The sequence below is a fragment of the Sturnira hondurensis genome, unplaced genomic scaffold, assembly GCF_014824575.4.
Source record: "Sturnira hondurensis isolate 20B ecotype Veracruz unplaced genomic scaffold, ASM1482457v3 Scaffold0007865, whole genome shotgun sequence".
In the NCBI taxonomy this organism is placed as follows: domain Eukaryota; kingdom Metazoa; phylum Chordata; class Mammalia; order Chiroptera; family Phyllostomidae; genus Sturnira; species Sturnira hondurensis.
In genome coordinates, this window is record NW_028080496.1 from 2826203 (window position 1) to 2841009 (window position 14807).

The following is a 14807-nucleotide window of genomic DNA, read 5'->3' on the forward strand; positions in this document are numbered from 1 at the left end:
CCTCAGAGTCTGAGACTTCCACCGAGACCCCCCCCCGCCCCCGCCATGTGGTTGGTTTCTCCTTCTCATCCTTGAAATCCCAGCTCGGTCGGCTCATCCTGGTTGAGGCCTTCACGGCCCTTTCAGACTAGGGCGGGCGGTGCCGGCGTGTTGTGGGTTCAGGGGGTGGCATTAGGGGCTGCCCTGCGAGGAGGAGGCCAACACACGGGGAATGAGGGGGTGCGGGTCCCGATCGGCTGGCTAAGTGAAGAGGGGAGAGTAAGGGGTGAACTAAGGCCCCTCCCACTAGGCGGCCAGGATGGGGACAGGGAAGGAGACAGACCAGGTTTTCTAAGAGCTCAGCCCCCATGTTGTCCAGACCATTGGACACGGATGCGAGAGAGATGGACTCTTTGGGTCTCGGTGCGTTGTCCTCCATGCGCCAGACCTTCCCGCTGAAAGACAAAGTCGGGGCCCAAAGCTGAACGGGGAAGAAGACCAGGCAGGACCCAGGGAGGGGCCTGGAGAAGGGAGAGGGCTGGCCGGGGGCCGACAGGGGGCCCAGACACCCGGAGCTCAACCCGCCCGATGTCTGGAGGCCGGGGAGGGACGGAGGGAGGTGTCCCTTCCTACTCTCCCTGCTGAGCCCGTGAGAGGCAAGTTCTCACAAATCTGTGAGGCCAGGAAGTGTCGGGAGCCGACCAACACCTGTCTCTTGACACAGTTGGGGCGGATGAGATGCATCTGCACAGCAGAGGCAACTGAGGCTGGATTTCCCGTCTTTCTCCCCCTTGCATGTCTGTCTGTGCGATTAATAGGTGGTGGGATTTTTAGACACCTGTATTTCAGGTCCCATGTCTGTCTGTGCGATTAATAGGTGGTGGGATTTTTAGACACCTGTATTTCAGGTCCCATGATCCGCAGAATTCCAACGAGGTTGTACACAATGATTTCTTGCCCATAGGACAAAGGGCCCCCTAATGGGGTAGCCCCTGAACGTCTAAAAGTTGGTGAAGTAACAGCCCCTTCTCTACCTTGGACAGGAATATATATTCATGGAATTAGACAGGCAAAGAAGCAGGAGAAGCCGGTTAACTATTACAAACTGAGCACGTAGAAACAATCGCTAAGGAGTTAGAGTCCAAAGTACATAAAGTAAGATTCTAGACAAGAAAATAGTTAAGTCAGACACCGCAGAGGCCTTGTAATAAATTCTCCATAACCACTGTTCAGTCTAGCGTATCCTTCTGACCCATGCCAAATTCTAAGAACTTTAATAAACATCTATTCATCAATAAGACATTTAAAACTCTGTACATACAGCTATTTCTAATTGTCTGATTGATGGCTCTCCTGGTCAAAATAACCTTTGTTTAACATTACTGAAACTATGGAATTTCCTGTACTTTTCCTAGTTACTTCTGTATCGATTTTTTCTGCTTAACTGATCACGCCATGCACCTGTTCTTTTGAGGCCCTGTAAAACAATCTCTGTAAAAATAAAGCTCAATCAGACTCTGAGAGTTCGGTCAGACCCACAGAGGCTAGCTGTTCTCCAGCGTCTAACCAGGTGTCTGACTCTTCATTCGTCACCTGCACCGTCCATCCTTTGGGGACCCTGAGACCTGATGAGGCAGGACCCTGGCCAGGAAGAAACAGGGCAGTTCTGTCTAGTACACAGGGACGTGTACCTGACACAGGTATGTAGTCCCGAAGTGGAGCCCTGGTTTCCAATGTTCTCCACAACACTCTTGCTTAAAACCATTGCCCTTCAATGACACCTTCCCTGTATTGTACTGCCCCACCTCTGAGAGTTGAGACACTATGTCCTGAAGACTTCAGTCCAGTCCCTGGGTCCAGCTGTACCTGAAGCCAGCCTCAGCCCTCAGCTTTCCAATTCCAAGAGCCAAGTTTGTTGGTGGTGGTTGTTGTTGTTAATAAGACCCCTAAGGCCCCATCTCTCTCCATTCCTGTCCCCTCTCTTTTTCTTCCCCAGGAAGAGTGACCTACACTATCCGAACCCCAGCCTGGGGAAGGTCCCAGGCCCAGAGGTGTGCACCGCTGTGTGGGCACAAGAGCGGGAACATGAGTGAAAGTGCCCACACAGGTGGAGCCTGGGGAAGCCTCCCTGCCCACGCCCACACAGACACACCGCTGCACGGAGCGGGGCAGGCGCCTCTGCCTACTCACATATTTGCAGTACACAAGCCACCTGCCGGGACGGCGGGGAGCGTGGGTCTTCCATGAAGACAAGCTGGATCCAACCTGCTTGCCCTTTGCCCTGCCTTCCCATGTCGGTGGAACGCGTTGGGCAGAGTTCTGAGTTGGAATAGGCTGGGCTGCCTGGGCAGCTCCGTCAGAACCCAGGCGGGGACCCCAACCTCTCTCAGGGCAAAGGGGAACAGGGCAATTGGGCCCCGCTCTAGGCCTGAGCCAATGAGCTCGCCTACCCTCTTACTTAATCTGCCTTCCTCCTCTAAGATGCCCTCCTCTTCACTGTCCCCTGCTCCCAAACATCCTACCTCTTCCGGGAAGCCCACCCTGAGTGTCCTCACCCTTCCCACAGCCCTCCTCTGCGGCCCCCATTCCCCTGCCCTCAGAGCCACCCAGTTTTTCAGACCAGGCGTTTTCACCTTTCACCCCACGCCTTTTCCAGTCCCCCCTCCCTCCCCGGGTCTGTTTTCCTGGGCTTGAGGAGACGGAGGCAGCGCAGCCGCCACAGGGAGTGAAGGCGCTTCCGGTCTAAACGTCAGCTCCGGTCCTGCACACAAAACAAAGCCACGCAGTCTGCCCTCTCGTTGCGTTTTTCTCTGTAGCTGACACCTAAGCCCCCTCATGCAAAGTCAAGTGCGTGGTGTCTTGGTTCTCAAACCAAACGCTAAAACTCACCGGACAGGACTGACACTATCTCTTTAATGATTAAACACACACCTGCAGGACGAAACCCTTAGTGGCCCACCAATGCTTCCTGCAAACAGGGCACAGAGTTGCTGGCACGAGCTTGCTGTTCTGAAAGAACAGAAAATGATGGATGGAGGGGGTGGGTGCTCCCTGTTCTGAAAACCTTTTTGTCTGCCCTTCTGACAGCCGAAACATTACCTGTGCTTTGTGAAGCATTTGAAACGTCATAGGGATACACAAAACACAGGAAGTTGAAAAGCAGGGGCAGTTTCCCCCACGTGGGTAGGAGATCACCGCTTCCAAGTGCTTCTACTTGGTGAAGAATGTTTCCTTTGTTATTTCACGTCTTATCCTTCTTGCCTCTCCATCACGTATTAGCTTTGCATGTAATGAGAGGTTGAGGTTTCCGTTGGATCCAGGTTAAAATGTTCTACGAACCAAAGTCGTTCTTAATTCACATCATCCCACGGGGTTCAAAGATGGGTTCGTTCCTGGCCTTCAGACCGAAAGATCTGCCCTCCATCGGAGGTGCACGGTTGGCCTCCGGTCACGGGCAAGGGCTATTATTTTGGACACCTATGGCCTCGTCCGCCCAGAAGTTGACACTGAGTCCCAGCTGATAAATTGGTTATTTATGCAGGCAAAAATAATTCTTCGAACGTTCCGTCTTCTCTCCCTGTCTGAGAAGCAGCTCCCGGCGAGTGGAGAGCCTGGTCTTCCCTTCCGATTGGTGCCGACTGCTCTTCCAGTGCGGACCTGCCCACGCACACACACCGTGGCTCATGCCGAAACTCTCCTTTCCACGCCACTGTGCGTATGGAAGCATGCCTCATTGTTCCAAGGTTGTATCCAATTCCCTTCAGTTCCGTGACAGTGGCGGTTCGTGGAGAACCTGGCGCCACGCAGGAGGTCACCGCTGGCCGGCCTGTGGGTTGGGAGGCCCGTGTTCCGCACAGGTTGAGCACTGGGAAGAGGGCTTTCAGGGGTGGGGGAGAGAGACCCCCTGAAAGTCATCTTCCTAGCCACCTCAACCTGAGCGAGGGGAGAAACACCTGCGTCTTCCCACTTGGAGAAGGGCAGTGTGCGAGTGGGCCCCAAGATGGGCCCTGCAGTTCTGGGACCCAGTGACAGGCACAGCACCGCTGAGAGCTTGGTATCTTCCAGGCTGTGCTGAGAGCTTTACCCTCAGTATCCCGAATGACCCTCGGAAGAGCCCCACGAGGTAGGCGCTGGTCACTGCTTCTCCCCACCTGCCCTCTGCAGAGGTGTGTCCCGGGGGGAGCATCATAAATAGAGCACTGTGCAGAAGTCGAGCAGGCCGAGGTAGGGGCACGGGCTGCTGTGCTCAGGGTCATACTCGGGAGATCTGAGCTGACACTTGAGCTGTCCACTATCCACCCCGTGGGTCCACTTCACCTGCAGCTCGGGGAGCAGGATAGATTCTGGGCCCACACTGAGACGTGAGGGCTGTGAACTGCGTTCTCTGGTCAGACTCCCTGACGTCGTGGACACTACGTCTCTGCCCGTTTCAGGGCAGTGGGAGAGGGAAGTCTGCGTCTGTCCACAGCCTGTTCCAGTGAGAACTCTCACGGGCGGGAGGGGTGGGGTGTGGGACCGAAGAGGTTTAGTGTGAAACCAGGCCGTTTCATTTGATTGGAAATGTCAGTCGGGGCTGCAGCAGCAGCTGGGGTCCCAGGCCTTTCGTGTGGAATAGCTGTGGGGGTGGCGGTGGCATCAGAGAAGCAAGGCCTGCCCCAGGTCGCTTGGTCCTGGCCACCCCTCGGGGGCAGGGCACCCCTCGACCAGCCTCGCCTCAGGTGCCACTGTCCTGCCCTGGCCTGCCCCTCCAGGCCAGGTCCACCACCTCCAGAGCCGCCCCCACACTCTGTGCACCAAACCCCAGGCTGGTCATCCCCTCGGGCTGTTGCCCTGAGGACCCAGAAATCATCTTTCCCGGGGTTTGGCATGGACGGTGGGGGAATGCCGGTAAAGCCCTCCTATCTGGAACCTGCTGCTCTCCCAGCAGAGGAGGGACAGGGAGTGGGGAGCTGGGAAAGCGTCCCGAAATGTCTAACTTCTCCTGGGGTGTATGGACCCACCGGTGTGTGGGAGGGATGCCTTGCCCTGAGGATTTAACACTTTCTGGCTGGAGAGGGAAGCTGCACTTGTATCAGACTCCCACACCAGGGCCTGCCTGCTTTTATCCAAATGGCATAAAAAAAAAAAAAAACTTCTCAACATTACATATGGTGTNAAGCGTCCCGAAATGTCTAACTTCTCCTGGGGTGTATGGACCCACCGGTGTGTGGGAGGGATGCCTTGCCCTGAGGATTTAACACTTTCTGGCTGGAGAGGGAAGCTGCACTTGTATCAGACTCCCACACCAGGGCCTGCCTGCTTTTATCCAAATGGCATAAAAAAAAAAAAAAAACTTCTCAACATTACATATGGTGTTACATGCTACAGGAGGCCCTGCTTAGAAATTTGAAAAAAAAGATTTGCACACTACTGGAAACCTCCACATGCACAGATGGATGACCTTGACTGTCCTGCGAAGGGCGTGCTGCACGCAGATTCTGTCCGTGTATGTCAGCGGACAAGCAGAGGGCTATTGTTTTGCCAAGGCCTCAGAACCGGAGCGACGCCAAAAGGCACCCTTTGCCCAGGACGATGACCCCCCACCCGCTGCTGGTCATGGACCCCGGCTCGGGAGTCAGCATTTCAGCCGTCCGTTCCAGAGATGACCGAAAACACCCAGCTGGGACCAGCCTTGGAGGGGATGCCTTTCTGGGCTCGTGCGGTTCATTGACGGGCCGGGAACGTTTTGAAGGGGCTCTTGGGACGGCATCCACGGGTGACTGCCCCCCAGCCAACAAGCTGGGGTGTGCCATTCATGAGGAGAGTAGGAGAGACTCGGTCTGCCAGGCTGGGCCGTGGCATCGAGTCCTGGCGGTGGGGTGCAGAAGCAGGAGCGAGAACTGGCCAGTCTCGAAGGCCTGGCAGGAGCGCCTGTAGCCGCCGTCCCGGGGAACGTGGGTCCCGAGGCAGAAACGCCTGCTGCTCCTGAGCAAACGGACACAGCGCCTTTGCGGGGCGTTTTCTAAGAGTCCATCCTCTCTCAACAAAACTGTTGGCACGTGTGCCAGACCACCGGTCCGAAGGTCAGCAGAAAGCCTTGTTTCTCCGGCGTGAGGGATACTTTGGAGCGGTCGGTGCACTTCCCAGGCTGCCCAATTTCAGCTAAAGCATCAGGTTTCTCCCTGCTGACAAATGTCATCCGAGAGGCACTGAAACACGGAGGCGGCGTGGCTGCGTCGTTTGCCACTGGAAGCCAGTGGACGCAAGGGCAATCCTGTTTCTGCTGGTTTTTACGTCACGCTGCTAAGTGTTGCCGTGTTACCAGGTGAAGTAGTTCTAACTGGGGAAGAAGCGCTTCCCCTTCTGTATATAGCCAGTGTGAAATCTTTAAGTGTCATACAGCCTCTGGTTATTGAGCTTTCTCAGAAAGAAAGAAAGAGAGAGAGAGAGAGAGAGAGAGAGGAAGGAGAGAAGGAAGGAAGAAAGGAAGGAGAGAAGGAAGGAAGGAGAGAAGAGAAGAGAAGAGAAGAGAAGAGAAGAGAAGAGAAAAGAAAAGAAAAGAAAAGAAAAGAAAAGAAAAGAAAAGAAAAGAAAAGAAAAGAAAAGAAAAGAAGAGAAAGAAGTCCAGCAACCTAGTCCACAAGCACGTGGCCCATCCTGGGCCTGGACGCACTACTGCAATGGTTGAAAACCAGCCGCCGGAGGAGCTGACCAGACCATGACCTCAGCCCAGGAATCCATTCAGTCCTGTCCTGTTGGGACTCCACGACCCAGGCATGGGCCGCCAGGGTCACCCTCGTGTGCGGACTGCCCCCTGAGGCTCAGGGTCTGGTAGCTGCTGCCCCTCGCAGCCCTTTGGAAATAATAGGAGAGCGCCATCTCGGAACCGTATCAGCTCCGAGGCTCGAGGACAGTGTCTCGGGGGTTCCGGGGCCTTTGGGTGTCAGCAGGAGCCCCCTGCTGGAGCTGGCTCCAGCCATCCAACCCAGCTGGCTGAGTTCCCTTGGTCTTCGCAATTTAACAATGGGGCTCGAATTTGCCTGGTTGAACGGGTTACAATCTAATCTCCAACGGGTATTTCCTGAAGTCAGAGGAGTCGGGTCTCTCTGGAGGCCGGTTCGAAGTAAAACCCACATGAGTGGGCAGCAGCGGAAATTTAGAGGAAGCTCACCAAGGGGCAGTCTCAGAGAGGCCGGGGCTGGCGAAGCCAGAGACCAGCCCCATTCCCCGCCCGCCACCCCGACAGCTACAAACACGTTATTCTTGCCCCTCATTTCTGGTAGTGACCTCTGCCAATAAACAGAGGAATGAAAGATAGATGGACAGAGGAATGGGTGGATGGATGGAGGGAGGGATGGACAGACGAACAGACAGAAGACACAGAAATATAAGTACAGATAGTATTTTTTATTTTCAACTCTAGACACTATCTGTGGCCTCTACTGCATACAACGAAAATGTAGCCGTCTGATGTGTGATGACACTCATCATTTCAGCTCTTCCACTCACGATGCTGCGCGCGGGATGGGTCGCTGCTGCTCTTGCTTGGGTTGACAGGACGGAGCAGGGAGGAGCCTCCGTTCTGACGACATCCCAGAGCGGCACCATGCACCCTGCATGGCTCCCACCCAGCTCTCCTGCTGCCTACGGACTTCTTCCCAAGGACCAAGTGACTTCCTCTCCGTCTAGATCTCTGCCATTCGGGGGCTGCTCTGCGATCCCCCATTGCAGCGGATGCTAACGGATGCCCCGCTGCTCCCAGGACTCGGGGCAGACGTCCCCCCACCTCCCTGAGCCTCCTCCTGGGGCGCCACAGTGCTCTCGCTCACCGCACACACCACACACAAGCCGGCCTTCTGCCCCTGCCCCGTAACCTGGCTCAGAACCTCACACGGACTGTGTTCCCCGGCCTGGTACTCTCTTCCCCTTCCTCTGACCAGCATCTCTCAGGTCCTCAGCTCAAGTGTCAAACCTTGGATTGGCTCCTAACCCCCCCACCCCCACCCCAGCCTAATGTAGGTCCCACACCCAGCTGTTGTTTTCTCCCATTATGCTTTGCAGCACTTACTACTGCGTCTGCCGTTATACACTAATGGGCATGTTTGTTTCATGGTTGTCGCCCCCACTGACTAAGCGCCGTGAGGGAGGGGTGTGTGTCTGTTTTGTTCACTATTGTGTGCCCAGGACTTGTCATTACCTCGTCCGATAGGCGATCTGTAACTACCAGTGAAAGGATTTTGGTCAAACGTGCGGCATCTCAGTTCAGAGAGGGTGAGCAGCCAGCCCAGGGGCACGTGGCCGGGAACGCTGGACTTGAACCGAGCTTTGTCTGACTTGCTCTAAGCTCACCAACTGACTTTCTCCTAACTTGGCTTCCCCTAGACTTTCCCTTTCAGGAGAAGAAGGGACGCATTCCCCTGGTAGGTGAACGCTAGTGTCCGGTTTCCCAGATGGTTCAGCTGTCTCGATAAAAATCAGCAAGGTGGTGGGACTGGGTGTGCAAATTCCATTTTCTTGTCAGTTGAGTGAATGGGTGGGCCGGCCTCCCTGAGTTCGGTCCAAAGCTGAGACCCAGGCCCGCCCCACACAACACCGCCGATCTGCTAGGAACCAGAACCCACGTTCGGCATAGCCCAGGGGAGGGGGGGGCCTGAACTGGAGCAGAAAACAGGAGTGTTACACTCAGGAGAAACTGTATGGAGTAGACGCATTGTTAGAAAACATAAGGAAAACTTACGGAAGCTCTTTCAAGGCTATTTGACCCAAGTGACCGAACATAATTTTGGTGCACAGTATACGTGTTCATAGGCTCATTCATCAGAGGTTTTGCATTCGAAGTGGAAGCTCAAACTGCCAGATACATTCCTTACTGTTTTCTTTTCTTTTCTTTTTTTTTTTTTGCAGCGGTGGGAGGGAGGGGCGTTGAATAATACAAATCTGAACGAAATGTTGACCATGCTAAATTATACCCAAAGGCCAAAAGTCCAAGACAGGCAGGCATTCACAGGCTCAGGGGACAAGAATGCTTTACTGGGTCCTGGCGTGCATGCAGTCCATCCACCCTCTCTCTGCCCGAGTGGGCTCACTCCCAGCCGTGAGAAATACGTCGGCGAGGCTCTGCAGGCTTTCTTCCCCAGGCCTGGGGTGCGGGTGCGGAGAGCCGCTGTGAAAGCGAGCCCTGATCTCAGCAGCAGAGGCAGAGGGAAGGAACACAGTAGGCGGGGTCATCATAATGCACTTGGGAGCCAACGCCAGACCTCCAGCTGCAGCGAATCAGTCACTGGGTCCCGGGGATGCAAGAGACCAGACATCCCCTAAGCCGGCGCCTAGTTATTGCCATGACTAAAGGCTCCCAGGTGGGCGGACAGGTCTGACTCGGGATGCCACGGGAGAGTCAAAATCTCCCACTTAACTCCCAGACCTTCCACGGAGAGGAAGTCAAGTGTCTTCGAAGAGAAACCTTGTTTTAACGCTTAGAGGCACGTTGTCAGCCTTCCTTACAGCCTTTCCCAAAGGGATCGGCTGGGGCGCTTATCTGGGAACTGGGGGAAAGGGCACACACCCACACGTGTGGAGGGGAGTGTCCTCTGTAGGTCTCCGGCTCCATGCCAAGCCCATTTCTGGGAACAGCAGAAAAGCGTGTGGTCTGCCACTCAGTGAGGACGATTCGCAGGCCAGATTTTATGCTGCAGTCGACCCACAGGAATCTCAAAGCCAACCCGGGGCAGCTTTCAGTGTATAGGGGAAACAGATGTGTTTGGAAATAGGCATGCACCCCACGCTGGCTCTCTGACTTGTGGGATAAGAGTGATTCTAATACGACGGGACGAGTACAGGCCATCAGAATCCCCCCTCTCTCGCAAAAACGGAAAATGGAGAGCAATACCACACTCCTGGGGGAATCGCAGAGAGCAGTGTCACCACCAAAGGCATGACAGGGAAGGCGTGGTGCTTCCTGTCATGCCACAGTGCAGAGTGGCCAGGGCAGGACACCGGAGGCCTCTGGACTGACACGAACCTTCAAAGGTGACTCGGTCTGCAGGCGCCATTCCGGAGATATCTTCTGGCTAAAGTGAACGCATCCAGCTCCTGGCATTCGGCCTAAATCCTTTGACCTGGTGAATTCATTTTTTTTTTTTCTATGTGGATGAACAAAGAGCATTGGAAGCACGCCACCTTCACGGGGCGGGGCCTCAGGTTTCCACAGCTGTCCTGGCTTAACCACACAGAACTTGGCTCCCGGGCACCCTGACCTCCCTGCCGTGAAGTTCCATCACCCCGATGGCATCGTGCAGACGGGGCCTGGAGGCCACCCGTTTCCCTGATGCCCTGGTGGGGCACATGGGAGTCAGAGGTAAGAGATGAATCAGGCTATAATGCAAGGGCTCACCCGCTGATAAAGTTCCCCAAGCTCAAGGGGTCTGCTGAGGTCAGAATATTTCCTCCATAATGTAAAACAAATTGTTGCATTTTGAATCCCTTACCACTACGGCCCAATTCCAGTAAAAAAAAAAAAAAAAAGTCAACCAGGGGTATCTTGCTCTAAGCCTTTAACGAGTGACCTAGAAAGGCCACCGGCTTTGGGTTGGGCCTAGAGCCAAGGAAGGCTATCCAGCTGGGAAAACCTTTAGCAGAAATGGCTCTGCGTCCAGGCCACAGGACCTGGCAGGGTCCACGGAGATGAGGCCTCTGTCCGTCTGAGGTGCACTGGGGGCCACTCCGAGCCTGTGGCAGAGCTGAGTGTGATACGGAGCTTGTGGCGAGTACCGACCAGAAACAGGGGCACCCAGGGCTTGGAACCAAGTGATTCTCTGGCCAGAAACGATTGTCCTTTTGCGTCGTGGCCCCCTGGCTGGCCTTGGGGCTCTGGGAGGGCCCGAGTGCGTGGCTGCCGCACACTAGGTGGCCATGCTGTCCCCTGGGGCACTGGGTTCTCTGACCCACCAGCCACAGGAAGGCGCACCGAGCCCCCCATCATCAGGTGGGCACTCCAGAAGAGGGCTGCGAAGGCCCGGGAAAGCCGTGCAGATGGGCCGCCCACTCGCTCTGCCACAAGGCCCCTGCTGCCCTCCTGCCCAGCTCCCCTCCGTCTGCAGCCGCGGCTTTAAGAGGGCAGGAATTCGTCTGGACCACCCTAGGCCCTGCTGGACTTGGAGGTGCTTTCCTCACCCCTCACGCATGACCCACCACCAATATCCACGGAATGATGAAAGGCTGCAAATATCACCAAAAGGCGCACTTTACAGCGCAGGTTAACTAACAGGCCGGTGCCCGTGGCCATCGCTCATCTCGTCAGGACCCCCACGGTGCAGGCTCTGTCAGCCTGACAGAACCATGCAACGGTTTGTCACAAACTCAGCCGCGGCTCCAGCTGAGACACAATCCCTTGCAAGGTGGTCCAGGCCCACAGGACGTAGCATCAGCTCTGAACTGGCCAGCAACTCATGGTGCTGTTTCTCCTACAGGCAGGGGAGCAGCGTGGAGAGGGGTCTGTGACTGCTACCTCTCAGTGCTCTCCTCGGACCTGAGGCTCAGGGCCAGGCTGGAAGAGAGATTCCAGGGCCCGAGCCAACGCTCCCTCAGAAAGTCACAGTGATGATGCCAGGCGACTGGAAGCTGAGGCGCCTGGCCACGGCAGGCTCCTTACACGGAGAGGCAATGGGCGTGGCTCGGATGATTGGCTCTACCCGGGAAACGCACTTGCTGCTACGGAAAAGGAGCACAGGGCCGCTAAGGAGCCGACTTCAGAACTGATGATCTGGGCCCCACAGACGGGCAAAAACCCCTCCTTGTGAGCACTGGTCCTCGTGACCTGGTGTAGAAGCGGATGGTAGCCGTTGCCCAGGCTCACCTTCTTGCTAGGCTATATCGTTTTGGTGGAAAATGGTTAATTTTCACCAGCTAATCCACAGGTTTCAAAATGGGATTGTGACAGAAGAGGACGGAGAAACCTAACGGAAAGGATCTCTTCTGAGACCACATCCTACATCTTTGACCCCCAGCGGCCGTCAGTTCTGGGGCTGGCATAGCGTAGGCAGGTGTTCACCACACGTCTGCTGGGTGAATGGATGGATAAATGGACAGGTGGATGGACAGATGAATGTATGGGTGGATGGATAAATGTGTGGACAGGTGGATGGATGAATGAATGGACAGGTGGATGGACAGATGGATGAATGGATGAATGGGCAGGTGGATGGACAAATAGATGGATGGGTGGATGGACAGATGAATGGATGGGTGGATGGACGGGTGGGCAGACAGATGAATGGACAGGTGGAACACATCCCAGCTCCAGTTCACTGAGGCAACCTGCACAGGCAGGCTAGGAGGGTAGGGCACACACGGGCAAGAGTGAACACTGGGAAAGTCACGAGGGGAGAGAGAGGTCGGAAACATCAGCAGGGCGGGGTGAACACCGGGCAGGGAAAAGCCCGGGCCATGGCGGGGGTTGTGGGAGGACTGGGGTCCAGAAGCCTCTCCGTTGCTGGGAGGTGGGGTGGTCAGTGAGTGGCTGTGAGGCAGACGCTGGCTGTCCCCTGGGCTGGGCTGGCTGCTGCGGAAGAAGCTGACGACACTGACAGTTCCCCAGAGCCCACAGCTCAGTTTTACCCTCCTGGACTCCTTCTCTGTGCTCATCTCCCAAACGAGGGAGCAGGGCCAACCTGGCCCCAAGTCCACAGCCATCCTGCTAAAGGGCACAGCCGTCAGCCCAGTTGTACGAGGAGTGCAGCCTGTCCAGCTGCGGCCACAGAAGGCTGAGACTGAATGTCAATGCAAGAACGAAACGCAGATTCATTTTCCCAGTGCACCCGGTAGCTACAGGTTGCCTCGGAAAACCTGCCTGCAGAGAGGGGGCCCGAGTCCGCACACCTACAACTGCGCCAGACGAGGGCAAGCAGGAAACACAGTTGCTGCCTTTATTGAATTCCAAGGGGAGCAGGCTAACTCCAGACACCCCTCCCCATATCCAGGGCCTGCAGAAGGGGCTCCCAGGAAGGGCACAGCGTCCTGGGCCAAGTGCAGCTATTCCTTGAGAGCTCACGTACTAGGTCCTGGAGCTGGAGATTCGGGATCGAGAGTTAATGCTTGGGGACAGGGGTCCTGAGTCCCAGGCACAGAGGCAGCCTTCCACCGCAGTGGGCAGATGGCTGGCATCCTTCCCAAACTCCTGGCCCTCCACCCCAGCCAGGAGGAGATTTGAACTTCACATGAGCCACCTCCGTCAGTATGCAGCACGCAGTCCCTCAAAGTCCACACTCCCCCTCTGGCCCCAGCTGCTGACCACCCTCATACCACTTCTCATGTCACAGGAGGAGGGCGTGGAAAAGTAGGGAAGGAGTGGACTAGGGTGGACTAGAGGCTGGAGGGTCTGCTCTTCACCTGGGTCCTGGGGGGGCGGGTGATGGGCCAGGCTAGGAAAGCCATTGGGCAAGGAGACAAGCAGAGTCTTAAAGGGCAGGCAACAGGCTGCAACTGGGTTCCAAGCTAGGGCTGGGGGATGGGGTGTAAGATAGCATAAGAAGCAAGCAAGCAAGAGCCTGAGAGATGAGGGAAGGAAAAGCAAGAACCCGTGTCACCAAAGACCACTGCACAAGGACAGAACAGGCCCCAAGTGGGGCTTGGGGGCAGGTTAGTTGCAGGCTAAGCTGGGATGCATGAGGCAAAGTAGCCTGAGGGAGGAGACACCCTGAGAGTCACACAGCAGAGAAAGCCCCGAGCCCTGAGGTCAGGGAGAGATCGGGGTGGAACAAAGGCAGGGGGTGAATGCTGGCCTCCACGCCCCAGGGGACACCGTTCATGGCAGGGTCTGGTGGGGGCAAGGGGTCGGGGTGCCAAACTCATGCAGAGGACGCGGGGAGCCTGCAGCAGTGGCCAGTGTAAACTTTGAGGAGGGCCTCAGCCCCCGGGGCACTGGGAGTGGGGCCTGGGAGCCCTGGGTGACATGGCACCAGAAGAGGCCACTGGGCTGTGTGCCATGCACCAGAGCCACCTGGTGAGGAGCCGACTGAGGAGAGACCACACCGAGAGGCCCCCGGGGCTACCCGCGTGGCGCGCCTTCCCGGTTGGTCTGCATTGGCAACGTCTCCGTCAGTTCGAGCTGCTTCCTTCTTGATCTGCTGCTGGGCGAAGGCCCCCAGCCTCTCGCAGGGGCTACCGCGTGCCCTGGGCCTTCGAGCTCCCCTCTTGCGCAGGAGGCTGTCCCAATAACTGGGTGGCGACTGTCCCCGAGGCCTGAGGAGCGGCCTTGGAGCTTGGGGCACTCTTCCGGATGCCCTGGGGACTGGGGAGGCCTTTCTTCTGGGGCTGAGGACTCAGTTGGGAGCCCTTTCTACCAGCAGATGGACTCTTGGAGCCTTTGGCCTTGGCTTGGGAGTGGGCAGCCTCGGGGCCCTTGAGGGGTTGCAGCCCCAGCATCTCACAGAAGGCGCTGCACTGGTGGGAGGAGGCAAACTGGTCCAGCAGGGCGGGGAAGCAGCTCTCCTTCAGGCCTTGGTATCTGCAGCCCAACAGGGGGAGCTGAGCGGGAGTCTGACCCAAACTGAGAGTCCTGGGTGGGGGGGCCGACTTTGGGACGGCCATGGCCAGGGGGTCTTGGCCACGGCACAGAGTGCTGGGGATCTTCCCGGTGCCACCTGAGGTGGCGGGCTCTGAAGCCTCGATTCTACACGGAGGCCTCATTACGCCCTGGCACAGCGAATTCGTCATGTAAGGCACTGATTGGGGTGAGGACAATCTGCCTTTTCAATGTAAGTTAGAGCAGATCCCAGGGCATTGCTCGTCTGCATTGCGAGCGGGGAGGAAGGGGAGCAGGAACAGTCAGAGCCCAGAACAGCAGGTGACCCTAT

At 56.4% G+C, this 14807-nt stretch overlaps 2 protein-coding genes and 1 pseudogene across 3 annotated transcripts in view; 1 reads left to right on the top strand and 2 right to left on the bottom strand.

Moving 5' to 3' along the window:
• Nucleotides 1-816, bottom strand: part of SLC28A1 (solute carrier family 28 member 1) — a 29097-nt gene extending 28281 nt beyond the window's left edge. Inside the window, 1 exon segment of the mRNA XM_037053543.1 lies at nucleotides 323-816. Coding sequence (XP_036909438.1) covers nucleotides 323-418 — 96 coding nt within the window. The 5' untranslated portion in view covers nucleotides 419-816.
• Nucleotides 817-4860: 4044 nt separating this feature from the next.
• On the top strand, nucleotides 4861-6124 carry LOC118992083 (pantothenate kinase 3-like; annotated as a pseudogene).
• Nucleotides 6125-12857: 6733 nt separating this feature from the next.
• The window catches only part of ALPK3 (alpha kinase 3), a 36304-nt gene continuing 34354 nt past the window's right edge, over nucleotides 12858-14807 (bottom strand). For both annotated transcript variants that reach the window (XM_037053545.1, XM_037053544.1), the window contains one exon: nucleotides 12858-14458. In XM_037053545.1, coding sequence (XP_036909440.1) covers nucleotides 14113-14458 — 346 coding nt within the window. In that variant the 3' untranslated portion in view covers nucleotides 12858-14112. The remainder of the gene's footprint in view (nucleotides 14459-14807) is intronic.